The sequence below is a fragment of the Mustela nigripes genome, chromosome 2 (assembly GCF_022355385.1).
Source record: "Mustela nigripes isolate SB6536 chromosome 2, MUSNIG.SB6536, whole genome shotgun sequence".
In the NCBI taxonomy this organism is placed as follows: domain Eukaryota; kingdom Metazoa; phylum Chordata; class Mammalia; order Carnivora; family Mustelidae; genus Mustela; species Mustela nigripes.
This window is the reverse complement of record NC_081558.1, coordinates 70,850,413-70,878,036: the sequence shown is the minus strand read 5'-3', so window position 1 is coordinate 70,878,036 and position 27,624 is coordinate 70,850,413. Positions and strand designations below refer to the sequence as shown.

The window sequence follows — 27,624 nt, the reverse complement described above, 5'->3', positions numbered from 1 at the left end:
CAGAGTCCTGGGATCGAGTCCCGCATCGGGCTCTCTGCTCAGCAGAGAGCCTGCTTCCCTCTCTCTCTCTCTGCCTGCCTCTCCATCTACTTGTGATTTCTCTCTGTCAAATAAATAAATAAAATCTTTAAAAAAAAAAAAAAAAAAAAAAAAACAAAGCAAAGCAAATAGCAAGAGAATACAAATAAGATTTAAGACCAAACAGTTCTATAGATTTTTTTTGGCACACAGAACTTTTTTCATGACAGGTCAATCACCCAGGTAAGGTATCCTGCAGATAGTACCAGCAAAAACTCAAGAGAATTTATTGGCTCATGTAGTTGACAAGGATATGGGCTGAGATCAGAGAATCAAAGAATTCTAGGAACCAGGATGTCAAGGAGTGAGGCCAGATCTTAGAACTGCCAGGTTTCAAAAGGCAAAAGGTTCTGAATACCACTCCTTTGTCCCAATGAATGCATACAACTCTGTATTTTCATTAATGATTAGATAAATCAATCACTCAAATGAAGATAAAAGCAGTAAACAAACCTAAGAAAAATGTAAAAGAGCTTTTAATGAAAGTGCAAGCAGAAATAAATTAGAAAACAAAAATATTAGACTTGACAAATAAATTCCAAAGCTGGCTCTTTTGGAGGAAAAATAAAAAGGAATACCAAAATATAGAAAAAAGAATTAAAATAATGTATGGATTACAACTCCATGCCAACAGAGATTAAAAAACAGAGCCAAGAAAGAAACTAAAATGCTATCCAAAAGAGCATTGTTAAATATTAAGTGTAATGTCACCTCACTGTCACCTCATTGTCTTCATATTCAAGTGTAATGTTACCTCAACTGTTTCATAGCACAGCAAAAGATGAAAAGCTTAACATATTTTATGAAACAAACTGATACCAAAGCCTAAGAAAGATGATATAAAACAAACCTTAAAAGCCGATATATTGGGCCACCTGGGTGGCTTACTCTGTTCAGCATCTGCCTTTAGCTCGGGTCATTATTCCAGGATCCTGGGATGGAGCCCTGTGTTGGGCTCTGCTCAGCAGGGAGTCTGTTCCTCCTTCCCCTCCCTGCCCACTTGTGCTCTCTCTCTCAGGTAAATAAATAAAATCTTAAAAAAAAGTATATATATATATATATATATATATAAATCTCATTTTTAAAAGATACTATTAAATATTACAATATTAAATATTAAATACTAGGAAGTCTGGGGCACTTGGGTGGCTCAGTTAGTTAAGTATTCAACTCTTGGGCTCCTTCCCCATAAGCGGGTATATGCATGTTCACTATTAAATAAAATCTTAAAAAAAATTTAGGAAATCTATTATTTTACTAAGTGAAGGAAGAACTCTATAAATATCCTAAGACAGAAACCAATAGACCATTTGATGAAATTAACATTCATCCCTTAACAAAAACACAAAAATTATCAGACACCCTTCCAATCAATAGCCAGCATTATGTTTAATGGTGGAGCATTAGCACTGCACTAATGTCATTAAAGTAAGAACAAGTTAAAAGTGCTTGTTAGTATCACTACTGGGTTTTTTTTTTTTTAAATTTTATTTATTTATTTATTTATTTGACAGACAGATCACAAGTAGGCAGAGAGGCAGGCAGAGCGAGAGGAGGAAGCAGGCTCCCCACTGAGCAAAGAGCCCTGAGATCATGACCCGAGCCGAAGGCAGAGGCTTTAACCCACTGAGCCACCCAGGCATCCCAGCATCACTACTGTTTAATGCCATTCTAGAAATTCTAAGCAATGCAACAGACAAGAGAACCATATGAGAAGTATACATAACAAAGAGTAAATTTATCATTATTTGAAAGACATACCTGTACATCTAACTAACCTACAAAAACAAATTGAAATATTAACAGAAACATTAAAATTGATATTTATCTTATGATCAACAAGAACTAGTAAAAATCAGTTAAAATCACATTTTAAAAAACAGTTAAAATCACATTCACAACACCAATAAAAAACATTCTAACCACTTAGCTGTAACAGTGCAGGACTCAAAAAAATTACAAACCTCTGACAGACATAAAGGTAACTTGAATAAAAAGAGGGCATAACTTGTTCTTAGACAAGAAGACTCAAAATTGTAAATGTGTCCAATTTTCCCTAAAGTAATCTAGTCATTTAATTGCAACTCCCCAAAGTACTGAGAATTCTAGAAGAATTTAACAAAATGACCCTTGAAGGTTATCTGAACGAACATGCGATGCCCTTCGCCCCCCCACCGTTCAAACTTAAAATTAAAGATATTGTTATGCTTCACCCTAGTTACTTCTGTATGTACTCCTAAAGAACAAAGACATTCTCCTCCCTAGCCCCAATAACATCACCACACCATGTTAATGATTAACACCACAGTCTCATACAGTCCATATTCAAATTTACCCGAATGACTCCACGTGTCCTTTATATTTTTTTTATTTTTTAAAGATTATTTTGGAGAGAGAGAGAGAGAGAGACGAGAGACACCACACATGGGGAGGCAGGCGAAGGGAGAAGGACAGAGAGAATCCCAGAGATCCCTGCCAAGTATTGAGCGTAACACAGCTCCTCAATTCCACCACCCTGAGATCATGATCTCAGCTGAAACCAAGAGTCAGAGGCACAACAAACAATGCCACCAAGGCTTCCCTATACCTCTTTTTATTTATTTATTTATTTTAAAGATTTTATTTTTTCATTTGACAGATAGAGATCATAAGTAGGCAGAGAGAGAGGAGGAAGCAGGCTTCCCGCTAAGCAGAGAGCTGATGCGGGGCTCAATCCCAGGACCCTGGTCTCATGACCTGAGCCGAAGGCAGAGGCTTTAACCCACTAAGCCACCCAGGCGCCCCCCTATACCTCTTTTTAAAATCCAAGACTCTAACTGCAGATTATACACTGATTTGGTTGTCATGCCTTGGTCCCTTTTAATCTAGAACAGTCCCCATCTCTACTCATTTTTTTTCTTTTTGCATCCCATCAGGAAGCACAGGTCAGTTTGACACATTACTGGCAATGCTGAAATATTAACCAGATCTGTCAGTTATAAAAGAACTTCCCCCCACTTTTACACTAGTAAGTGGAATGACATTTTGAAACTTAAGAGCACACCGTGTTCTATAACAACTTTTCACCCAATGGTTTGGCCACTGATGATCCTTTCCCAAACCAATCATACTGAGCAAAATGTTTCTTCTAATTCCATCATTTCATCTGTATTTATCCAACTTGAGTTTTTCAGGTAAGAGCTTCATCCAGCCATCTACCCTAACACAGAGTTATTAAACAAGACAAAAAAGCCTGGATCCCTGATACCATCAGGCTGGATCTGCTGGGAGCCATGTAAGAGAAGAACTTCTGTCTTAAATTTAAGCCCCCATTATTCAGCCTTTATGTTTAGCAACCATCACTTTCATACAGTCTAACAAATACAGATATTTTCATATGATGGCAAACAATATAACCACTAAAAGTGATCACATAAAGCTCAATTTATTAAAACAGAAAAAAGTTGAGAACACCCTCTTTAACAGAAAGAGGCAGGACCAGAACAGTATGTAGCATATACTATTTTTAAAAATTGTGTATGAACCAGTATATACAATGGAATATTACACCTCCATCAGAAAAGATGAATACCCAACTTTTTTATCAATATGGACAGGACTAGAGGAGATTATGCTGAGTGAAATAAATCAAGGAGAGAGAGTCAATTATCATATGGTTTCACTTACTTGCAGCGCATAAGGAATAACACGGGAAGACATAGGGTGAAGGAAAGGAGAAGGGCACTGGGGGAAATCGGAGGGGGAGACAAACCATGAGAGACTGTGGACTCTGAGAAACAAACTGAGGGTTTTAGAGGGGCGGGGGTTGGCGAATGGGTGAGCCTTGTGGTGGTTATTAAGGAGAGCACATATTGCATGGAGCACTGGGTGTGATGCATAAACAATGAATCTTGGAACACTGAAAAAATAAATTAAATTGAAAAAAAAATGTTCAGAAAAGGTTGTGATTACCTCTCCATGGCAGGATTTTAAGGCAGGTTTAACTTTTTAAATATTACTGGAATTTTTATAATGAGCATGTACTATTTTTACTAACAGAAAAAACAATGAAGGCCTTTTCATCTTAAAATGTGCCAAACAGATGCAGCAAGAGTTCAGGTCACATAGTTTAGAACTTGTAAATTAGATTTAATGACTGTAATATTCCTTTCTTTTCCTAATGTGTCATTCATAAACACTGGCAATCTCGGTTTTAAATCTTATATGTTTAAAAAGCCACCTTTAAATTGGCAGTTTGGAATATGGAAAACATTTTCTAACCAACAGTGTTGTAAGTGGTGATTAAGTTCGGAGGACAGCCAAGAAAGCCTACCTGTTCCATAATTTTGATGTAATTAAGCAAATAACTAAGAGTATTAGCTAAAATTCTAGGAAGGGAAAGAGAAGTAAAAGGAGTTTTTCATCCCTTCCTGTATACAATGATAATGGAAGATACATTTCAGAAATACTTTTTTGTTTAAGAGTTCCCTACTGCCATATCCAACCTTCCCATCTCAGGTGCTCCATTCCCTGGCCAACAAATATCCTAATGTACCCTAGGACTCAGCACTCCCCTCTAATCTGCTCTTCAAGGAACATCACGACACTGGGGTGCCCAGGTGGCTCAGTCGGTTAAGCATCTGCCTCCAGCTCACGCCCTAAGCCCAGGGTCCTGGGATCGAACCCCGCATCCAGCTCTCTGTTCTGCAGGAAGCCTGCTTCTCCCTCTCCCACTCCCCCTCTGCTTGTGTTCCCTCTCTCGCTGTGTCTCTGTCAAATAAATAAATAAAATCTTTAAAAAAAAAAAAGAATGTCACAACACTAATTCCTGGGTTTTGCACAGCAGCCATGGTATAATGATAAGAAAGAAAACCTAGGCTAGAGACCTGGCTTTCAATTTCTAGCTATATGATCTTGGATCAAATAGTCTCTCTTTGAGTTTCCTCATTTGTAAAATGGGTATAAATCTTACATCATAATATTGTGTGGACTAAGGCAACCTAAAAATACACGGTTTTGGGGCACCTGGTGGCCCAGTCGGTTAAGCGTCCAACTCTCAATCTCAGCTCTGGTCTTGATCTCAGGGTTGAGTGCAAGCCCTGAGTTGGGCTCTACACTGGGCATGGAGCCTACTTAAAAAAAAAAAAAAATTACATAAACACACACACACATACATGTATTAGTATTATCATAGCTATTAATAATGTGACTTATGAAAAGCCATCTATATAGAAATGAGCAGAGCAACAGTCTGGTCTTCTGAGTCCTCAACCAGTGCTCTTTTCAATATACTCAGCTGTCTTCCTAGGTTCTAACATCACTGGCTTTCCCTTGCCCCACACACACTCCTGGACTGGCTCTCTCATTGAGCAACTGAAGAAAGGAGTCTTGCTGCATGAAGTTCAGGTCATGTATAAAAACAAATCTTCTTAGAAATAATAGCATTCTTTAAAAGGAGATGCTTATTTGCCCAAACTGATCTTAATTACTTCAGTGTAACAGAACTGCAGTACGCATTTAACAGTTAAGTGGAAAATTTCAGGCTCTCTGGGAAAGATGATTGTCTTGGGCCAGAAGCTAGGTACCCTCGGTTTATTTCTGCTCTTCAGTCTCCTTCTTCTACTCCCAGAATTAGACTTCTAGAAAAAACACCAAGTTTTTCAGGTGATGACAACAGCTAGGTAAGAGAGCAGGGAGACAGGCAGAGAGCAGTAGTTGTAGTAGTTCACACCGACTGGGCTGTCTGGGTAACTTCCAAACTGCTAATGTCACTGCAGTTTCTGATGAAAACATCAGGGTCTTCGTATTAATTACATTACCTATGGAGCTTAATTTAGGGACATAACTCTTCTCTTTTCCCCCATCATATGGGGTACCCAACCTGAATACAGAGATCTACCCTTTTTAGGCCCTCTACTCATACAAATTACCTAATTAAGAGTAAGGCTTCAGTGATTTGTGCAAGTCTGTACGGACTGGAAACAGGAATTTGGGATTTCACCAAATAGCAATCTACTTAAGACACAGTCTCTTGGAACACAAACTAAAATAGGGAACTACCTGTAGCAAGGCATACAGTCAGGCATTCACAGCTAGTGGTTCTGAATGCAATTTCTGAGATAATTTTGAAAGCATTACCTCAGTTCTAGATAACTCTGTCAGTCACCCAAGTCTTCCCCTTTTTAGCCTGAGCTTTTTTCTGCCTATTTAAAGAAATCTTTTTAGTTTCCATCTGCTTTTATTCCCAGTAAGATAAGTGTTTAATGAACACCTGACCGTCTGTGTAAGTGCTAAGTTCTACCAAGGATTCAGGCTGAAAGATATATTCTGGGAAGTTTTAAGACTCCATACATGCTGCAAAAAGAGAACTGTAAGGAATGGTACTGGACAGCTAGTTCATACCACTAATGCCAGTCACAATTCCCTGGCAACAACACTGACAAATATCAACAAAGGTAGAAAAGTAACAGAAAAGCACAGGGATTCAAGGGGGAGCAGTGGCAGGAGGTACGAGTTAAACAAGGAACAGCCATCTTATGTTAAAGGCAGAAAAGGGGGAAAAAAATGTTTGTATATTTCACTTGGGGTTGAGGAAGAGAAAGGGGAAGGAAAGGAAGGTGCTATGAAGTCAACTTTCTCCTCTCAAAGTCCCTATAAAAACCCATGTGTCTGCCTTCAAAACCATGCAATCAGGCCTTGTGTTATTACTGCATTCTTCACACCCAATTTCTGAATGAATGAATGAACAAACCAAAAAAAGGGCAAGAAACCACACCAAACTCTTTGCTTACAGAAACCTGAAACAAGTCTTTTTCCTAAAATGTGAACAAAAAGGCTTAATCTTTACAAAGGTCAGTCTAAATACCTTAGTATGAAAGCCATGTACTCAACTCAGGGTACATGCTCATGTTCATGCACACACAATAATTAAAGAAACTTAAAAAAAAAAAATCATGTCAGATACCATGCCAGATTCTTTACAAGTAACAGTCTGCTCTGCAAGTAACAGGAGAGCATTTAAAGAAACACTGCATTATCAAAAATCACATATAAAAACAATGGTTTCTATGGGAAAATGGGAGGTGGAAGACAAGGGAATTTTAAGATTGCAGTTAAGAATGATTTTTTCGGGGCGCCTGGGTGACTCAGTGGGTTAAAGCCTCTGCCTTTGGCTCGGGTCATGATCTCGGGGTCCTGGGATCGAGTCCCGTGTCGGGCTCTCTGCTCAGCAGGGAGCCTGCTTCCTCCTCTCTCTGCCTGCCTCTCTGCCTACTTGTGATCTGTCTCTGTCAAAGAAATAAATAAAAAATTTTTAAAAAATGATTTTTTCATTAGGAGTATCACTAATAAAGGCATGTTTTTACCTATAAGCGTACACTGTCGTACACTGTCAAACTTCCACATCACTGTGGAAATCCTACAACTGATCGCACCTCACTCTGTCCCCTTTTCCCAGCACTCTCAGTAGCATAATCCTTCCGGTGGTTTTTCAGATTAGTTAGGACTGACATGAATAACTTAAGAAGAGCAGTGCTGCTCAATTGCCTTTGTTTCCTATATGACTAGCTCCCTACCTTGTTATCTGATTGTTACAACACAAACGGCAGTCGGCCTAATTAAAACCATGCTCCTTAATTAACCCATGCCATCATAATAAATTCCTGTTACAAAAATACAATCTGTAAGGTAGCTGGCTGCATTATTTTATTATTCTTCCCAACAACTTTACTACACAGGCACCACTACACTGGAGTCCTATTTAATTTCTGAGTATACAAAAAGGGAAGAAATTTTCTTAATAGTGGAGAGCACTGCATCCAGTTACTCTAGTCACAAGCTCAGGACCAGGGTGAGGTTGAGATAGCAGATGCCTTTCTCCTATTCCCTTAGTACATACCAGATCCCCACATGCCTCACTCTCAAAGCAGAAACTATCTTAAATATGATGACTCTGATGTTTAAAGGGAAATTCTGAATATAAGCAAATTTTGCTGTGCTACCTTTAGAGCCACATTAAGACAAAACTGATAGTATTTGCATTCTACAAAGAGTAGAATTCCTTTACATCAACATTTATGTAAGGTATTGTGGCTTGCCCGAAGTCACAAGTAGTACTCCATTTTCAATTGTTTCTTGGATCCATGTGAATTTTAACCAATGAAGTAGAAACATCAATTTCAGATATATATTTTTATCTATTATATATTTTATCTTTACCCATTTTTATCTATTTTGATGAATTGCCAGGTTTTTATAATATTGCTCTGAGGCCTACATTAAAAAAAAAAAAAAATTCCAAAGCCAATCATTCCTCTTAAGAAATACCCTGATTATCACTTTTGAAAACAAACTTCGGGGAACCTGGGTGGCTCAGTCTGTTAAATAACTGCCTTTGGCTCCGGTCGTGATCTCAGGTCCTGGCATCGAGCCCTGCCATGGGGCTCCTTGCTCATTGGGAAGTCTGCTTCTCCCTCTCCCTCTGCTTGTGCTCTGTCAAATAAATATATAAAATCTTCAAAAAAAAAAAAAAAAAAAAAAAAAGAGGAATGGCACTATATTCCTCTAAAATGTCAGTGTCATAAAAGAAAAAAAAATAGAAAAAAGCTATAAAAATGGAGAATAAAGTGACATGGCAGCTGAATGCAGTATCTGATTCTAGACTAGATTTTGTATTGGAAGAGAAAGAATACTATAATTTACTTCTTAGTCCCAATCACAAAAATGGAAGGAACACAGAAATGGTAGATTAAAGTATCACATCAATGCAAAAAAAAACCCTTAATGGCCACTCTTGACTAACCTGGATTAAATCAGTTTATTGGCTGATATCTAAGACCTGGTTCCTTGGACTCCAGTTTCTTAGTACAAGGATCTGAATGATAAGGCAAGGAAAACGCAAGCTTCTGAGGCACCAAAGAGGGAAAAACAAGATTACTATTTCATGCCCACCCTGGGAGGCTCTCACTAACCCTAGATAACATTTAACCAGAGAAGGTTAAGATTAAGTCTGTCAGAAAAATGAAGCTGTCAATGTGAAATCACAATGAGGATATCATATATACACACACACACTTCCAAACTGGGTACCACATTTCATACAAAAAGTAATGCCTTCAGAAAACAAGAGTTTATTTGTAAAGACAATGAAAAATGACTGGCTAATTTCTGTCAGTTAACATTTTTAGAAATTTATAAGGAATTCCAGGTTTAATAAAAATGGAATAAATATACTTCACCCTTAGTTCTCTTAGTTCTCACTGAAAGCAACTAAGAAACCTTGGACAGAAAGCATGGAACAATTATCTAGCACTGAAAAAAAAAAAAAAATGGAAGCAGGCAGACTGGGGAAGTAACACAAAAAAAGTCCACCGAATTAGTAATGAATTTTGCTTTCCTACCTTATCTTGTGGCCGGGAATCAAAAGCAATCTGAACCCTGGAACTGCACTCTGGGTACAGAAGAGCCCTGAGGATAGTGACAGTGAATGGGGGACATCTTGTTTTCTTTCCGTTCTTTCCATTCTCTAGTTCTAGCTCCTAGGCAATTACACAGGGATGGTGTCAAGAACAGTGGTGGCCGGACAAGCACATAAAACTTCAAGGGAGGCAAAGAATCCTTCTGACTAGAGGAACTGTGCTCCCAAGAGCACAGAAAAATCCCTGCTGTTCTTTAACTCCCAATTCTCTTGCCACTTAGTCTCAGAGACAGATATATTTACAAAAAGCACATGGTAGAGTAAGGAAACTAAAACCCTGGCTTTCTGGCTGGATGACCAAAAAAGGGAGTCCCTAAGGGCCAGAATATACTGGGGAAATCTCAAAGAAGAGGGAGCTCCCTCAAGAAAACAGTCCCATGGTGTTATGAACTCCAAGGCTCATCCATACATTATGCATGTGTGGGTATGACTCTTAACAGGAGAAGGTGGTTGCTGGCTAAACCTAACCAGGCTTACTGCCTGCTATAGAATCCTCATCATCATCAAAAGTGAGGGCTCTCCACAGGATTTAAACTAGACCCAGGGTCATGTAAAGTAATACACAAAATGTCCGAGATACAATTCAACATTTATTGTCATTTAAAGAACTATGAAAATCTCATATTCCATAAGGAAAGGGCAAAAACAGCAACTATATGATAATACCAATGCTAGAAATGGCTAGACAAAGCCTTTAAAGATTTTATTTATTTATTTGAGAGAGACAGCGTGAGAGAGAGCACAAGAGCGGGATGAGGGGCAGAGGAAGCAGCAGACTCCCCGATGAGCAGGGAGCCCAATGTAGGACTCAATCCTGGGACTCCAGGATCATGACCTTAGCTGAAGGCAGCTGCTTAACTGAGCCACCCAAACACCCCTAGACAAAAACTTTAAAGCAGCTATTTCAACCACACTATGTTAAGTACAAATATTCTTAAAATGAATGGAAAAACAAAATCTCAAGCAAAACCACAACGGAATTAAAAAAATAAATAAATAAAATGGTCAAAATTAAAAATTCACGAGATGGGCTCAACCATACAATGAAGATGACAGAGGAAAAAGTGAACTTAAGACCAATTAATAGAAATTACTCAATGTGCAAAACAGAGAGAAAAAAAGACAAAAATAAAAACTGAACAAAGCCTCAGTCTTCAAAAAATACATCAAAAGATTGATTTGTGTCATCAAAGTCCTGGAAAGATAGGAAAAAGAGTGTTGGACAGAAAACTATCTGGAGAAGCAGTAGCTGAAAATGTCTTGTATTTCGCAAGAGACAAAGATTCAAGATCAGAAACCCCATAGAGAATAAACCAAAGAAATTCACACCCACACACATCACAATAAAACTGCTGAAATCTAGAGACAAAATAAAAATCTCAAAAGCAGTCACACCAGAACACATTACATATGGGGCAACAAAAATCTGCATAACTATAGATTTTCTCATCAGAAACCAAACTGACCAGAAGGAACATTTTTCAAGTGCTAAAAAAAAGTAATCATCAACCCAAAATTCTCTAACTACTGAAAATATCTTTCAAGAATAAAGGCAAAGTTGGGGTGCCTAGGTGGCTCTATCAGTTAGGCATCTGATTCTTGATCTCAGGTGTTGATCTCAGGGTGGTGAGCTCAAGCCCCTTGTTGAGCTCCATGCTAGGCATGGAGCCTACTTTAAAAAAAAAAAAAAAAAATGAGAAGAGGGGTGCCTGGGTGGCTCAGTGGGTTAAAGCCTCTGCCTTCAGCTCAGGTCATGATCCCAGTGTCCTGGGATCGAGCCCCGCATTGGGCTCTCTGCTCAGAATGGAGCCTGCTTCCTCCTCTCTCTTTCTCTGCCGGCTTCTCTGCCTACTTGTGATCTCTGTGATCTGTCAAATAAATAAATAAAATCTTAAAAAAAAAAAGCGAGAAGAAAGGCAAAGTAAAATTCTCAGGTGAAAAACCAAAACCAGAAAACCAATAAAGAGAACTTATTACCAAAGTTCTGCTCTGAAAGAAATGCTTTAAACAAATTCTTCAGGGGCGCCTGGGTGGCTCAGTGGGTTGGGCCGCTGCCTTAGGCTCGGGTCATGATCTCAGGGTCCTGGGATCGAGTCCCACATTGGGCTCTCTGCTCAGGGGAGAGCCTGCTTCCCTCTCTCTCTGCCTGCCTCTCTGTCTACTTGTGATCTCTCTCTCTGTCAAATAAATAAATAAATATTTAAACAAATTCTTCAGGTGAAAGGGGAATGATACCAGAGGGAACCTAAGACTTCAGAAATGAACAAAAAAGAATCAGAAATATAAACACGTAAGTCAATAATGAGAGTATTTTTTCCTCCTCTTAACCTAGTATGTGTGACGTTTGAAAGCAAAGGCTTTCAATGTTTGTAGATGTAATACATATGACCAATACAACATAAGGTTGTAAAGTGGGATGGTTTCAACATTTCACCTGAAGTGGTAAAATATTAATTCTAAGTACACCGTGAAAAGCCAAGGATATATATTATAATTTCTAAAGCAACCACTAAAAAGACCATATAAAGATCATCAAAAAATCAACAGAAAAATTTAAAAGAAATACTAAAAAATATTCAAATAACCCAGAACGCAAGAAAACAGAGGAAGCAAAAACAATTAAGACAAATCCAAACAAACAATAGTTGCACTAAGTGTAAAAGCCTAAATATACTGATTAAAAGATTATGAGAATGGGTTAAAAAAGCAAGACCCATCTATTTACCATGTGTAAAAAACCCACTTTATTTATTCAAGGTTTTTTTGGGGGGAGGGGTGGCAGGAAGCAGAGGGAGGGAGAGGGAGAATCCCAAGCAGGCTCAACACCCAATGCAGGACCCCACTAGCTCATGACCGGAGCTGAATTCAAGAGCTGGAGACTCAACCGACTGAGCCACACAGGTGCACCAGATTTTATTTTCAAGTATCTCTACATCCAACATGGAGCTTGAACTCACAATCCCAAGATCAAGAGCCTCGTGCTCCACCAAATGAGCCAGCAAGGTACCCCAAGAAACACTTTATATATAAGTTAAAAGTAGAAGGATAGAAAATGACATACCAGATAAACACTAACAAAAAAATGAAGTAGCAGTACTCATACCAGACAAAGCAGGTTTCCAAGCAAGAAAAATTACCAGGAATAACAAGGGTCATTACATAACAATAAAAGGGTCAATTCGTTAGGAAGACATAACAATCCTAAATGGATATGCATCCACCTAACAAGAGAGCCTCAAACAAAATGAAGCAAAAACTAACAGAACTGAAAGAAGAAATTAAATCCACAATTATCGACGGAGACTTCGATATTCCTCTCTCAGTAAACAATAGAACAAGAAGACAAAAAATTCAGCCAGGATATGGAAGAACTGAACACCATTAGCCAACTGACTCAAGCAGAATATATATTCTTTTAAAGTGCACATGGGAAATACACTAAAATAGAACATATCAAAACTTTAATAAATTTAGAAGAACCGAGATCATATAAAGTATGCTCTCCAACCATAATGGAACTAAAGTAGAAATCATTAACACAAAAACTGCAAAATAGCCAAGTACTTCGAAATTAAAACACTTCTCAATAATTCTTGAGCCAAAGACTAAGCCTCAAGGGATAAGAGAAAATATTCTGAGCTGAAAGAAAATGAACAATATGTCAAAATTTGTGGGGTCCTGCATATAAAGGAAATTTATAGCATTAAATCCTTATACTGGAAAAGGGTCTCGAGTCAACAATACAAATCTGCACTTAAAGAAACTAGAAAAAGAGCAAAGTAACCCAAAGCAAGCAACAGAAAAGATATGAAAAGCAGAAATCATTAAAACTGGAAGAAAATAGGGGGAAAAGATGAACAAAACCAAAATAGTTTTGTTTTTTGTTTTTTGTTTAGTTTTCTGAAATGATGATAAGTATGACAGTGATAAACTTCTAGCCAGAGACCAAGGAAGAAAGACAAAGGGCACAGATTATCAATATTAGGAACGAAAGAAGAGCTATCACTACAAATCCCACAGATAAACTCACTCAAGAAGAAATAAGATGAGCAGTTCTGCAACTATTGAAGAAGTTAAAATCTTAATTAAAAACCTTCTGAAGAAAAATCCTGAAGTATAGTCCTGGAATTATTTCAAAGAGGAACCAACTTATTTTATTGGATTCACAGAGAAAAACTCTCTATACAGACACCTTCCTCTTCTAATACATACTTAAAACTCATTTTGTAATTCAAAAGTCTTGGTAACTTCCTATAAAACATACAAATTTCCCTGGATAGTAACGGAAAACAATACATACTGTGCTGCATTCAACTCAATTTCTATCAGAACTTTTTAAGATTTTACTTATTTGAGGGGCGCCTGGGTGGCTCAGTCGTTAAGCGTCTGCCTTCAGCTCAGGTCATCCTGGATGAGCCCCGCGTTGGTCTCCCTACTCAGCAGGAACTCTACTTCTCTCTTCCACTCCCTCTGCTTATGTTCCCTCTCTCGACATCATTCTGTCAAATTAATAAATAAAATCTTAAAGAAAAAAAAAGATTTTACTTATCTGAGAGAGAGAATGAGAAAGATCGAGAAGGGGAGGATCAGAGAAAGAAGCGGACTCCCTGCTGAGCAGGGATCACCCCCGCCCCCACGAGGCACTCCCAGGACTCCAGGATCACGACCTGAGCTGAGCCACCCAGGAACCCCTTATCAGTACTTCTTAATCTCTCATTAATGTGGTCATTAAGGTCACTCCTAAAGGATCTTTGATACTACTTTGTATTTACAGCAAGTAAAGTATTAACAACACAAGAAGTGAAGAATATCACTTGGCTAAGTACTCAATGACATACTTACTAATGGTTAAATCCTACAAAGCAGGGTACCTCAGCAGAATGGTTAAATCCTACAAAGCAGTACCACAGCTGAAGTGATCCTTAAAAAGTTGTGTAAAAATCAAGTACCTACTATTTAGGTAATACACTGAAAAGTGCTTGAAGTATTATATAGGAGATTGAACCATATGAAATTGCCAATTATCAACTGGTTTAACGCAGAACAGTATAAGCACGAAATTCGTTCTACATTTAACAAATGTATCCTGGAGATTTTTCATAACAAAGGTTATTTGCAAATCTAGGATATGCATACTTTTCATAAGTCTATTTTTAATCTTTTTTGACAGTGGGAAATAACTTTTTTATTTTACTATGTTCAATTTGCTATTTTTAATTCTTAAAAAAAGCAAGCCCTGTTATCTGAAGCACGGACTCACTATATGGTAAGGATTATGATCAAGGCTCAAAATATTAAACACAGAGAATGCAACCATATTTCTAAGATCACAACATTCCTTTGCTCAAAATCCTTCCATATCTTATCTCACAGGGTCAAAAGTCCTTATTGTGGTCTATAGCCATTTCCTCCTCCTCTCATCCCTCCTCTACTCCACCCTGGGCTTCTGGCAGTTCTTAAAACACCAAAGCACACTCCCTCCCCAGTGCCTTTGTACTAACTTCCTTGGCCAGAAATGCTCCTCAAAGACATCCAGGAAGGCGTACCCCCTCCTCTGCTTCAGATGTTTGCCAGCCATCTCAAAATAGCCTTTTCTGACCAACATATTAAAACAGTACCCCCCTGGGGCGCCTGGGTGGCTCAGTGGTTTGTTCCGCTGCCTTCAGTGCATCGGGCTCTCTGCTCAGCGGGGAGCCTGCCTTCCCCTCTTTCTCTGCCTGCCTGTCTGCCTACTTGTGATCTTTCTCTCTGTCAAATAGGTGAATGAAATCTTTAAAAGAAGAAAAATAAATAAATAAATAAAACAGTACCCCTACTACAAGCCACTCTATTTTTTTCCCCTTGTTTATGGTCTGTCTTCTCCCAGCAGAAAACAAACTGCAAGGAATAGAGTCCTTTGTTTTATTCATCGCTATATCCCCAGAGTCTTGGACAGTAGCAGGCTCTCAAGAATCTGCTGGACAAGATGCTGCACAAAGACTGCATATTTATTTCCAACTAAAACTTATGTCACAGATACAAGAAAAAAAAAAGGTTAAGAAAACAGTTCGGAACCCGGCAGGCTCTGCTATTTAAAATAAAACAACTACCATTTAGAAGAAAATATTTTATTTTCAGTAATATATATTAAGGAACGGCTGGATTCCTTGAAAGACGAAGTATTAATGCTAAATGCATGCGTGCTGCAAGTCTGTTTGTACAGAACACTTCGCTTTATCACATAAGACTTTCACTAAGTCATTTGCCCATGAACCAAGAAATTCTGGCTAAAGATACTTAAGGAAAAATAAAGGTGGGAGTTAACCTACTGATATACAAGAATTAGGAAATACAGAATATACGAATCCAAACCTCAGAGCAGAGAAAAATACCAGAAATAGGAATTGGAGTGATTGTCCCCTTACAGACACTGAGACAGAAAAGTCCGAGACAGATTGCACCCTTTCCCTTTGGCGCCAGGAATGGTACGAACGTTCAGTCCGGGGGTGCAAGGCGTGACTCTCCCGGCAAGGGGCTTCGGAGGGTGAGACCCGGACCCTGAGTGGGATGGGAGTGGCGGATTCCGGCCGCTCTCCTCTCCCAATGATTTTCGCTCAGGAGCAAAGGTAGTGCTGACTGCGCCTACCCGCTCCCAAAAAGGGTTGGGGGAGGGTTGATGAGAGTAGACCCCTCCCCTTCCCCAAGGATGGTCCAGGCCCCCGCAGGAGCCCAGCCTCCCGCTCACCCGGCTCCCGGTTGATCTCGATGTCGAAGTGGCACTGCGGCCGGTCCTGCGCCCCCATCGCGACCGAGGCGGCGGCAAGATCTACGAGAAAGGGGGAGGAAAGCGATCAGGGCGGGAGCTAGGGCGGGGGCTGGGGCGGAGCCCGCGCCACGATCGCCTCGCGCCGGCCTGTCGCGATACCACGGGAGGCCGAGCCGGGGTTCCCTCCAGCCCCGGGCCTCCCGACTCCCAAAGAGCGCCCACACATGCGGGCGAGCTCTTCACCTGGTTGGCCTCCAGCCTGAGCAGCTCTCCGTGAGCGGAGGGGAAAGCGCTGCCACCGCAGCGGCCGGAGCCCAACGCCACTAACGGACCACCACCCCCTCCCCCGGGCCGGCCTCCCTGTGCCACGCTAAACCCCGCGAGAGCCGGGACAAATACCGCGAGAGCACAGCCTCGAAGTGGGTGTTTAACCGAAGAGTGCGCGCGCAGGTGGGCGTGTCTGGGAGCTCTCGAGGAGCTTCTAGCCCGGCGCTCCTATACCTGAGCTAGTCTTATTTTGCCCCGCCCCTTTCCTCGCGTTAGAGTCAGTCGCCCAATCTCGGCGCCCTGATCACGCATGCGCTGTCTGATTCCTCTGATCCTCCCTCAAGATCTGTGAGTGTTAGTGCGTTTTCCGGTACCGCGATGCTTCCGTGTTGTCTACACCTGCGAGCAAGCCGTGAGAAAGGAAGTCGAGGTTCAGTGAACGGACGGATCGTTTGGCCTGTTTTCGTTTTCTCAAGGCGTAGTTATGACACTCTCTTCCTCTTAGACTGTTTGACTTCAGAGGCCTTAGGTGTGCGTCCGTCTTCTCTCTGGCGTCAGCATCGCAGGGGCAGTCTTTGTTCAAGCCCATCATCTTTTGTGAAGTCAGTTCAAGACCTTTGCCCATGTTGTATTCGTGTTGGTCTTACCATTGAATGCGGGAGTTCAGAGTACAAATGTTTTGTTAAACAGGTGATATGTGTATGTTCTAAATACAAATCTTCTGTTATATAGAATTCCGAGTATTTTCTCCTGAGCTGGGTCGTTTCATTATTTTGGTGGTGGTTTGTGCAAAGCAGTTAATTTTAGTAAAGTTGCTTGATCAGTTTTTCCTGTGGTTTGCTTTTTCTGTGCTAAGAAATCTCTGCTTACTCCAAACCCCTGGTAATTTTTCTCTTGTGTTTTCCTCTAGAACTTTTACGTGTAAGTCTAGAATATATTGGAATCTTTCATCGTGGTGTCAGGTAGAGGTTGCGGTTCGTTTTTTTGTTTGTTTGTTTGTTTTGGTTCCCAGTATGAAAACAGAGGAGTTCCACCACCATTTGTTAAAAAAAAAAAAAAAAAAAAACGAAACAAGGAAAAAAAAAAAAGAAAGAAAGAAAAAAAAAAGAACCCTGCCTTTTGTTGAATTACCTTCGCTTTGCGTGTTGCTGTTTCTGGACTCTATTTTGTTAACTGTTCTATGTATCTTTATGTTAGGGCCAAACTGTTTTGTTTTTGTTTTAAGTTATTTTCTTAAAACTGTAAAATACACACTAGCAAAATTATCATTTAACTCTTTTTAAGTGTAGGGTTCAGAGTCAGTACATTCACATTGTTGTGCAATTAACACCACCATCTAGCCACAGAACTTTTTTCACTTTGGAAAACTGAAACTCTGTATCCATTAAACAATAACTGCATTCTCTCTACCCAGCTTCAGACAACCACTCTTCTTTTTTTTTTTTTTTTAATTTATTAAGGTAAGAACACTTTATGAGATCTACCCTCTTAACAGATTTTAAGATTTTATTTATTTATTTGACAGTGCTTGAGTGAGTAGCAGGAAGAGCAGAGGGAGAGGGACAAGCAGACTCCTCACTGACTGGGAGCCTGGCATTGGGCTCGCAGCTGGATCCCAACCCACAGAGCCACCCAGCTTCCCCCACCTTAACAGATTTTCAAGTGTACAACATGGTATTTTTATCAATAACCCAATGCTCTAAAGCAGATTTCTAGAATTCATCTTGCATAGGAGAAATTTTATAACCTTTCATAGGAACTACTTTCCCTCTCTTCCCATCCCCTGGCAACCACTCTTTTACTCTTTGCTTCTAACTTGCCGTTTTAGTTACCACATATTAAATGGAATCGTACAATATGTGTCCTTTGGTGTCTAACTTGTTTCACTTAGCATAATATTCCCAAGTTTCATCGATGTTCTCACATATTGGAGGATTTCCTTTTTTTAAGGCTACACAATACCCCGTTGTATGAATATACCATAATTTCTTTATCCATTCATCAGCAGATGTAGACTTGGGTTGCTTCCATCATTTGGCTATTGTGAACAATGCTCCTGTGAAGATGAGTGTGTAAATATCTCTGAGATCCTGCTTTCAATTCCTTTGGGCATATACCCAGAAGTAGAATTGGTAGGTCATAAGCTGTTTTAAATTTCTTTTTTTTTTCTTTTTCTTTTTTTTTTTTAGGGCACCTGGGTGGCTCAGTCGGTTAAGTATGTGCCTTCAGCTCAGGTCATGATCCCAGGATCCTGAGATTGAGCCCAGCATCAGGCTCCCTGCTCAGTGGAGAGCCTGCTTCTCCCTCTCCCTCTGTCTCCTGCTCTGCCTACTTGTGCTCTCTATCTCTCTGTCAAATAAATAAAAACTTAAAAAAAAAAAAAAAACTTTTTTTTTAAAGATTTTATTTATTTGAGAGAGTGAGAGGGAGAGATAGCAGAGGGGCAGAAGGAGAGAGAGTTGGAGAAGTGGACTCCCCTGCTGAGCCAAAGGCAGACACTTAAGGATTGAGCCACCAAGGCCTCCCAAGCTAATTCTGTTTTTTTATAGAGAACTGCCATTCTGTTTTCCATAGTGACTGAACTATTTTACATTTCCATCTGCATTGCACAAGGATTTCAATTTCTCAACATCTTCACCAACACTTGTTATTTTCTGTTGGGTTTTTTTTTTAATAATTGCCATCCCAAAGAGTGAAGTGGCACACTGTTTTGATTACTGTAGCTTTATAGTAAATTTAAAAATCAAGATCACTTAGGTAGTTTCTAATCTGTGCATCTGTGCCACCTTGTAAAGTGCAGAGACTTTCTGCACCATCATGAAAGTGCTATCCTTGTCGGAGGTTGCCAGTTCTACCTCTCTGTCTACAGTATCAGAGCAACAGTCTCCTGGGTTTCACCTTTGTAACCTAGGCTGAATTGAGAAGCTTGTGGTCCTGGGTCTGATTTTGCTTACACTGTTACAGCTAACAATAGGTTTGGAAAAGATGAAATGTACATACCTAATCAGAGATGAAATGGGTTGGTAAAGCTAACTTCCATACAGACTTGTGAAAGGAAGAGAACGGGAGCATTGCCCAGGGAAGTGATTTGTAATTACTGTGCTGTGGGCATCTGGCGTCAATGTAAATTGGCTTTAGAGCTCTGGAATGAAATGCTTAATTTGGGGAGTATTTAAAATATTTTAAATCTCCTGAAAATCATTTTTTTTAAGATTTTATTTATTTAACAGACAGAGATCACAGGTAGGCAGAGAGGCAGGCAGAGAGAAAGGAGGAAGCAGGCTCCCTGCGAAGCAGAGAGCCCGATGTGGGGCTCGATCCCAGGACCCTGGGATCACGACCTGAGCCGAAGGCAGAGGCTTTACCCCACTGAGCCACCCAGGTGCCCCCTGAAAATCATTTTTGTCTTGACACTCCACTAAAGTTTCTTTCCTGCCACTGATTATATGATGTAGGGCAAATCACTTTGATCCTGGAGTTCAATTTCTTCATCTGTAAAATAAGCAGGATGAAATACTTTCTAAGTTCCCTCCTTGCTCAAAATTCTTTTATTCTGTCCTGTGAGTTGAAATTATATTTCAGATGATTTGAGGATAAGGCATGCTATTTGGTCTGTGGTTAAGGTGAAGAAGAAACTACTGGGACAAGGCAGGCCTAGGGCTAGCATGCACCAAAAGGACTCAATACCCCCTCCCTCATCATCAAGAGTAGTAGAAAAATAATATCCAAGCAGTTTACAAACTCAGGCTTAATTTGGAGAACGCTTTGTAGGAGGAATTTTCAGGTAATGATTCTGGGTGTTAAGCCTTTTAGAATGGGATTACACCAGCAATTGGCACTTCAATGGATAGAGCTCTAGCAAAACTAATCAGGAGTACTAGTGGGGAAATTTGGATGAAACATAATTTTCTAGAAAATAGAAATTACCAAAGTTGACTCAAAGAAATAGAAGGCCTAAATAAACTAGCAACCTTTGAAGAAATTGAATTAGTAATCCCTACTCCTTCCAAACAACTGTGAAGGACATTTTGATATAACCAAGTAGGAAATTTGATAATGATCTAGATATTAGGTGAAATCCAAGAAATATACTTAATTTTGTTAGGTACCTAATAATGAAGATAAAGATAATGAAATTTTGGTTATGCAGGAAAATATTCTTAGTTTTTTTATATAATGAGTGAAACAAATGTGGCAAAATCTTGACAATTATTGTGTCTAGGTGAGAGGTATATGGGGATTTTTCAGATATGTTCTCTACTCTTTTATTTCTTTGGAATTATTCATAATAAAATCAGTAAGAATAAACAGTCTTCCTTTCCAAAAACACAGGTTCCACATTGTTTCATGGGCACATTTTACCAGACCCATAAGTATCAATAATCTTTTCTTATTTAAAATATTTTAGAAAACAGAAAAAGACAGATTCCTAACTTTCTTGTGATACAAATACCAAACAAAGATAGGACAAGAAAGTTATAGACCAATCTCATTATAAACATGGATTTAAAAATCCAAACAAAATATTAGGAAATGGAGTTTAGCAACATTTAAACCCAAAATGTTCATGGCCTAGGTTGGCTTTAACTCAGGAATACAAAGATGGTTCAACATCAGAGAATCTGTTCCTATAATTCACCATATTAACAGATTAAAGAAAAGACATATGATTATCTCAATTGTCCCACAGTTTAGCCTCAAGCAGGGATCTCTACCAAATTGACTGTTACGTTTTATGTCCTTAAGGTTAGAACAAAAAGGTAAAACAAAAGGAGAGAAAAGGAATCCAAAGAGAAGATACATATGTAATTTTGTCTTATTTGCTTACACCATTATAAAAGGATATCCTGTATCTTAAATGGTAAATTGTGCAGAACAGAATAGGTCCAAGACTGCTGTCTTTGGAAAAACCTGCTTAAAAGGTTGCTCTCTGGATAAAATCTGGGAATCTGTATGGTAGTCATTTTCCTACACTTATAGAAAACTTGAGGTAAGTGATTAGAGTGCTTCGCTCTGCCTAGACTATTTGAGCAAACAATATGGTTTATGCTGAACACCTGCTTTCCTTCTGGGAATCTGGAAATTTTGTGTGTAGGTAGAGGATGTGTACATATGTGACCATCCTCCAGTAAAAACTTTGGGCACTGAGTCTCTAATGAACTTCCCTGGTAGACATTTCTCATGTGTTGTTATAATTCATCCCTAGAGGAATTAAGCTCATCCTGTGTGACTCCATTGGGAAGGGGAAGCATGAACCTGTTTTCCTCTGGGCTTTACCCCATATGCCTTTTCTCCTTGGCAGTTTGCTTTATGTTCTTTTGGTATAATAAATCATAGCTGTGAGTACAGTTAACATGCTGAATCTTATGAGTCCTCCTAGCCAATCATCAAACCTGAGGTAATCTTAGGACCTATAACACAGCAACAAATATTACCAGAATTTGATAAAAATCTGTATTGAAAATTTGACAACATTTTTCTTAAATGCTAGATTTCTTTTTTTGTGGAAAACAAGAAGTAGACCATTTCATTTTGCAGAAAATGTGTATTTTGACAGAATAAGTCTCATGCTATTAGTCAAGAGCAGATGGGCTTTCTCCATGAGGGTCAGGAGACAAGGCCATAGCGGCTCCAAGCACACATCCTTATACCTGGGGAAGTCTGAGGGGAAAGCACATATCCTGCCAGCACCAGTGAGAAAAATCCCAGCGAGAGATTTGATTGACGTGATGGGGTTCATATCAGTCTTGACCACCACAATAGTGGGTAGATCCCAAGGCTGATCAGCTTGGGGTGGGGCTAATAACCAAGAGAAGGATGAGGGTATGGCAGCACAGAGATGACCTTTTGGGCAGTGACTGACAACTACTAAATCTAAGAAGTCGAGTTCGATCGGGAGCGGAGAGCCAACCCCACAGAGCTCTAAGTAACCCTACTGCCACCACCGGCCTAGTAACCATCACACCCCAGGCAAGAGCTGCAGCCAGCCACAGCCACCATCCCCACCACCATGAGCAGCAGGGTGGAGACAGCCGCCGCCGCCCACCCACCCCAGCGCTGCCTGAACCAAGCCCCGCACCACGGGTGGCCTCCCATCCGCGGCACCTGCTGTTGGGGACAGGAAGGTCGTTGCAGTGAAGGTTTGGGGAACAGTAAAATGATTCAGTGTAAGAAACGGATATGGTTTCGTCAACAGGAATGACACCCAGGAAGACGTATTTGTACACCAGATTGCCATAAAGAAGAATAACTCCGGGAAGCACCTATGCGAGGAAGATGGAGAGAGTGTAGAGTTTGATGTTGTTGAAGGAGAAAAGGGTGTGGAGGCAGCAGCTGTGACAAGCCCTGGTGGAGTTCCTACGCAAGGCAGTAAACATGCAGCAGACCTGAACCATCACAGACCGTATGCATGTCCCAGGGGTCCTCCACGCAATCCCCAGCAATTACCAAAATAGTGAGAATTCGGAAAAGAGGGAGGATCTGAAAGTGCTCACAAAGGCCAGGCCCAACAGCGCTGGCTCTACGGGAGACAGCACCTTCTACATGGGGAGACCCTAAGGGCTTCGACCACTGCATTCCAGCAGTTCTGTGCAGGGAGAAGTGGTGGAAGGTGCTGACAACCAGCATGAAGGAGAACAAGGTAGACCAGCCAGGCAATATGTATTGGGGTTATAGACCACAATTCCGCAGCGGGCCTCCTCACTAAAGACAGCCTAGAAAGGATGGCAATGAGGAAGATAAGGAAAACCAAGGAAATGGAGACCCAAGGTCAGCAACCACCTCCACGCTCCCATCACCACAACTTCAATTACAGAGGCAGATGTCCACATAACCCTAAACCACAAGATGGCAAAGACACAGGAGCAGCCAATCCACCAGCTGAGAATTCGTCAGCTCCCAAGGCTGAGTAAACGCCGGCTTACCATTTCTACCATCATCCAGTTTAGTCACCCGAAATGAAAAAATGAAGATGAAATTCCAGCAATAAGAAATGAACAGAAGAGGGACACCTGGGTGGCTCAGTTGGTTAAGCGACTGCCTTCGGCTCAGGTCATGATCCCAGCTTCCTGGGATCGAGTCTCACATCAGGCTCCTTGCTCGGCAGGGAGCCTGCTTCTCCCTCTGCCTCTGCCTACTACTCTGTCTGCTTGTGCTCGCTCTCACTCCTCTCTCTCTCTCTGACAAATTAATAAATAAAATTAAAAAAAAAGAAGAAGAAATGAACAGAAGATTGGAGCTGAAGACCTTAAATGCTTGCTTTTTGCCTGTTGGCCAGATAAGAAGAACTAGATGTGGCATGGGGTTTTTATTATTTTAACCTAAAGATGTTTCTTTTTGGTAATGACAGACGTGTTTTGTTTTGTTTTGTTTTTTAAAAAGCCTGATTTTTGTCAATACAGCTTTGAAGGTTTTTATATTGTTTCGTATCTGGGCAAGTTGAGATTTTTAAGAACCTCATTTTTAATGTGCAATCAAAGTTTACAACTTGATTTCTTTTTAAAATGTCAACAAACAGCAAGCACCCATTAATAAAGGCCTTAAATAATTTAAAAAAAAAAAAAAGAAAAGAAAAAAGGAGTTACCTTAAATGTGGATAATGCACCCATCTTTTGGCCTTTTAGGCAAGTGACTTTTTCCCCCCACTAACTTGCTTTAAAGCATGACTGTGGGGTGCCTGGGTGGCTCAGTGAGTTGAGCCTCTGCCTTCGGCTCAGGTCATGATCTCAGGGTCCTGGCATTGGCCTCTCTGCTTGGTGGGGAGCCTGCTTCCTCCTCCCTCTCTCCCTCTGCCTGCCTTTCTGCCTACTTGTGATCTCCCTCTGTCAAATAAATAAATAAAAATCTTTTTTAAAAAAAGCATGACTGGGGGCGCCTGGGTGGCTCAGTGGGTTAAGCCGCTGCCTTCGGCTCAGGTCATGATCTCAGGGTCCTGGGATCGAGTCCTGCATCGGGCTCTCTGCTCAGTAGAGAGCCTGCTTCCTCCTCTCTCTCTCTCTCTGCCTGCCTCTCTGCCTACTTGTGATCTCTCTCTGTCAAATAAATAAATAAAAAATCTTTAAAAAAAAAAAAAAAGCATGACTGTGTTTTCACAAATGTCTAAGGCTTCATCCTTGTTAGTGGGGAGCTTGGATGCCATCAAATTCATATGAAAAACTTACTACAATAAGCATTTCTTGTCAGACAGGTTCCTTATTCTGTGTTGATCATCTTTTTCTCTCATTTCAAACTCTAAATTGTCCTTGGCTCTGATGTCTTTTCTAGACACCCGTTTTTTTGCAAGTAGATTGGGTTTTGGTAAAAATTTTTCATCTGCTGTGGGGCTACATTTGCTCAGCCAGTCCATCTGGGTCTATCCACCTAGGATATGGCATTAAACAACTGGTATCTTGGTTATTTCTCTCAGAAGAAGACTCTCAGACAATGGTTTGAGTGCAGGTTGCTTATTTTAGACACGGCCCTAAGAAACTCGCATCTGGAGGGTGAAGAAGTGAACAAGGAAGATAGGCAGTAAAATGTGTGCTATTAAGCCAGCTACCATAGTGATGATTAGAACTTAACCCTGATGGGGGAACTCTGGCAACCAGTACAGAAGAAGAAACATTTTGGAATTGTCCCTATGGATGGGTGAGGTTGCTGGGATGTTAATACTCCCATCTACTGAGTCATTAGTTGAGAGCTGTTCCCAGCATTGTAATCCCCGGGTTCTTCTGATCTGCTATGCCTGGGCAAGGCAGACTTCCAGTTTTAGAAAAAAGTCCTCAGGATGGAGATATGGATATGAACTGTTGGGAGTCAGATGCAGCACAATTAAAGGAATAAACTTTAAGGAATGAGTGTGGAATGCTGAAAACTGCAGCAACTGGCAATTTTTTGTTTGCAGACAAAAGTGCTCAGTCTATGCTTTTCAGCATAGACTTTTCCAACTATATAATAAGAAGCACTTGAGAGGGGCGCCTGGGTGGCTCAGTGGGTTAAAGCCTTTGCCTTCAGCTCTGTTCAGGCTCCCCGCCCCCCACCCTGCCTGCCTCTCTGCCTACTTGTGATCTCTGTCAAATAAATAAATGAAATCTTTTTTAAAAATGCAACCTTCAGGGGCGCCTGGGTGGCTCAGTGGGTTAAAGCCTCTGCCTTTGGCTCGGGTCATGATCCCAGGGTCCTGGGATCGAGCCCCACATCGGGCTCTCTGCTCTGCGGGGAGCCTGCTTCCTCTTCCTCTCTCTCTGTCTCTGCCTGTCTCTCTGCCTACTTGTGATCTCTGTCTGTCAAATAAATAAATAAAATCTTAAAATATATATATATAAAAATGCAACGTTCACATTAAAAAAAAAAAAGCACTTGATAACTTAACACTTGGAATCCCTGCAGCTTCAATATCTGGACTATTTCTCAGCATCTTGGGCCCTGCATAGTTCCCTGGTCTGTGGCTGGGTGTGGGTCCCTTTTGACTTGCCAGGTTTATTAGGAGCTCCCTGAAAGCAAGTCCCAGTGCCCCTTCTCTATTTTCCTCACTGTAGAGCCCAGCACAAGACCTGATCAAATGAGAACTCATGTTATAATTGAGTTGATGACCACATAGGCAAATACTGCTCTATAAATGGATGGGGGAGAGAGAGAGAGAGAGAGAGAGAGAGAACGCTTTGGAACGCTTTGCATAGTTCTTGCTTCTGCCTGCACTGCTAGTTCCCTTGACTGTCACATGTCAGGTTCCTTGTTATTCAACTCTTAGCTGTCATGTTACCTCCTCAGGTCATTCTTGATTCCGTAATTTGAAAGTAGCCACCCAGACACTCCCTAGCACATGATCCTGTTGTAATTCTCTGTACTTATTACCATGTGAAGCTTTCCTTGATTGTTTCTATTTTATTGCTTGTCTCCCCCATAAATACAGGTTATTTATACTGTGTTGTCTTCTTTATATAAGAATAAAGTTTTCCTGAGAGCAGTGGCATTGTCTGACTTCCTCACTGTAGTACCTTCAGCACATACTAGTGGATCAGTAAATATTTTTTGGATGAATGAGTTTATCATAAACAGAAATGAAAACAACCTCCCTTTGGACCCTAGACTCTTACTAAAAAGATTTAGGAAGGAAAGATCCTGGTGAAGGAACAGAACATCGAGATTCCAGAGGAATCTGTAGGATTTTCATTGGGAAAAGAGGTAACAGATTAATTAACTTCCTAAAACTGCTTATATATTTTTAAAGATTTTATTTATTTATTTGAGAGAGAGAGCACGATAGGAAGGAGGGTCAAATGGAGATGCAGACTCCCTGCTGAGCAGGGAGCCCGATGCAGGACTCGATCCTGTGACTCCTGCACTTGATCTTAGCCAAAAGGCCGAGAAGCGATGATCCTGTGACTCCTGGATCATAACCTGAGCCAAAGGAAGTTGCTTAACCCACTGAGCCCCCAAGCTCCCCAAATTGCTTTTATTAGTATGGAATCAAAACCATATTAGGTGTGAGGTAGAGTAACAACAAAATGAAGATACTATGTACCCAGCTTAAGAAATATACTCAGGATCACTTTTTTTTTTTTCAGGATCACCTTTAGTAATGGAAATTTATTACAGAGGTTCAAGAGCATATGAAATAGCCCTGAACATCATTTCCTCCCCAGCCATATTGTTACATGGGGTCCCCAAAAGTCAGACTCACTGTCAAAAAGCCTCACGAGGAAGTGGAAAAACAGCTTCACATCTTGTGGAATAAACCTGACCTCAAATTATCTGCTCTCTGTTTTATCTGCCTTATCCTCATCTCAGGAGAATGTGATAATGACAGAAGTAAATCACAGCTGCAAATCCTGGGAAGCAGGCTTGGAAATGCCAGAGAAAGGCTCAGGCCCCGTGTAGGCTGGTGGGAGATCAGCTTGACCCTGAGAGTTGGAAAAAGGTAGACAGGCTCAGTAGAGGCTTAATGTTGAAGTAGGAGGTCCTCTGAGAAGAGAAAGTGGATAATACATTCTGGTCAGGTTTGGTCTTTATCTTTTTAAATCACCTTTCACCAACTATATTGATTTCTGGGTGCCTTAAGAGGGACGGCAGATACGCTTCAGGTTGTCTCTGAAGCAGACAG

The 27,624-nt window shown here is 40.5% G+C and overlaps 1 protein-coding gene and 1 pseudogene across 6 annotated transcripts in view; one reads left to right on the top strand and one right to left on the bottom strand.

The window, feature by feature from the left end:
* The window catches only part of NKTR (natural killer cell triggering receptor), a 59,897-nt gene extending 41,899 nt beyond the window's left edge, over positions 1-17,998 (bottom strand). Inside the window, exons 1-2 of one of the 6 annotated variants that reach the window (XM_059390762.1) lie at positions 16,521-17,998; positions 16,257-16,337 (exon numbers count right to left, since the gene is read on the bottom strand). In XM_059390762.1, the coding sequence (XP_059246745.1) occupies positions 16,257-16,314 (58 nt within the window). In that variant the 5' untranslated portion in view covers positions 16,315-16,337; positions 16,521-17,998. The remainder of the gene's footprint in view (positions 1-16,256; positions 16,338-16,520) is intronic. The other 5 variants (XM_059390761.1, XM_059390760.1, XM_059390758.1 and 2 more) reach the window with 5 other exon arrangements.
* Positions 17,999-22,361: 4,363 nt separating this feature from the next.
* On the top strand, positions 22,362-24,619 carry LOC132010472 (Y-box-binding protein 1-like; annotated as a pseudogene).
* The last annotated feature ends 3,005 nt before the right edge of the window (positions 24,620-27,624 follow it).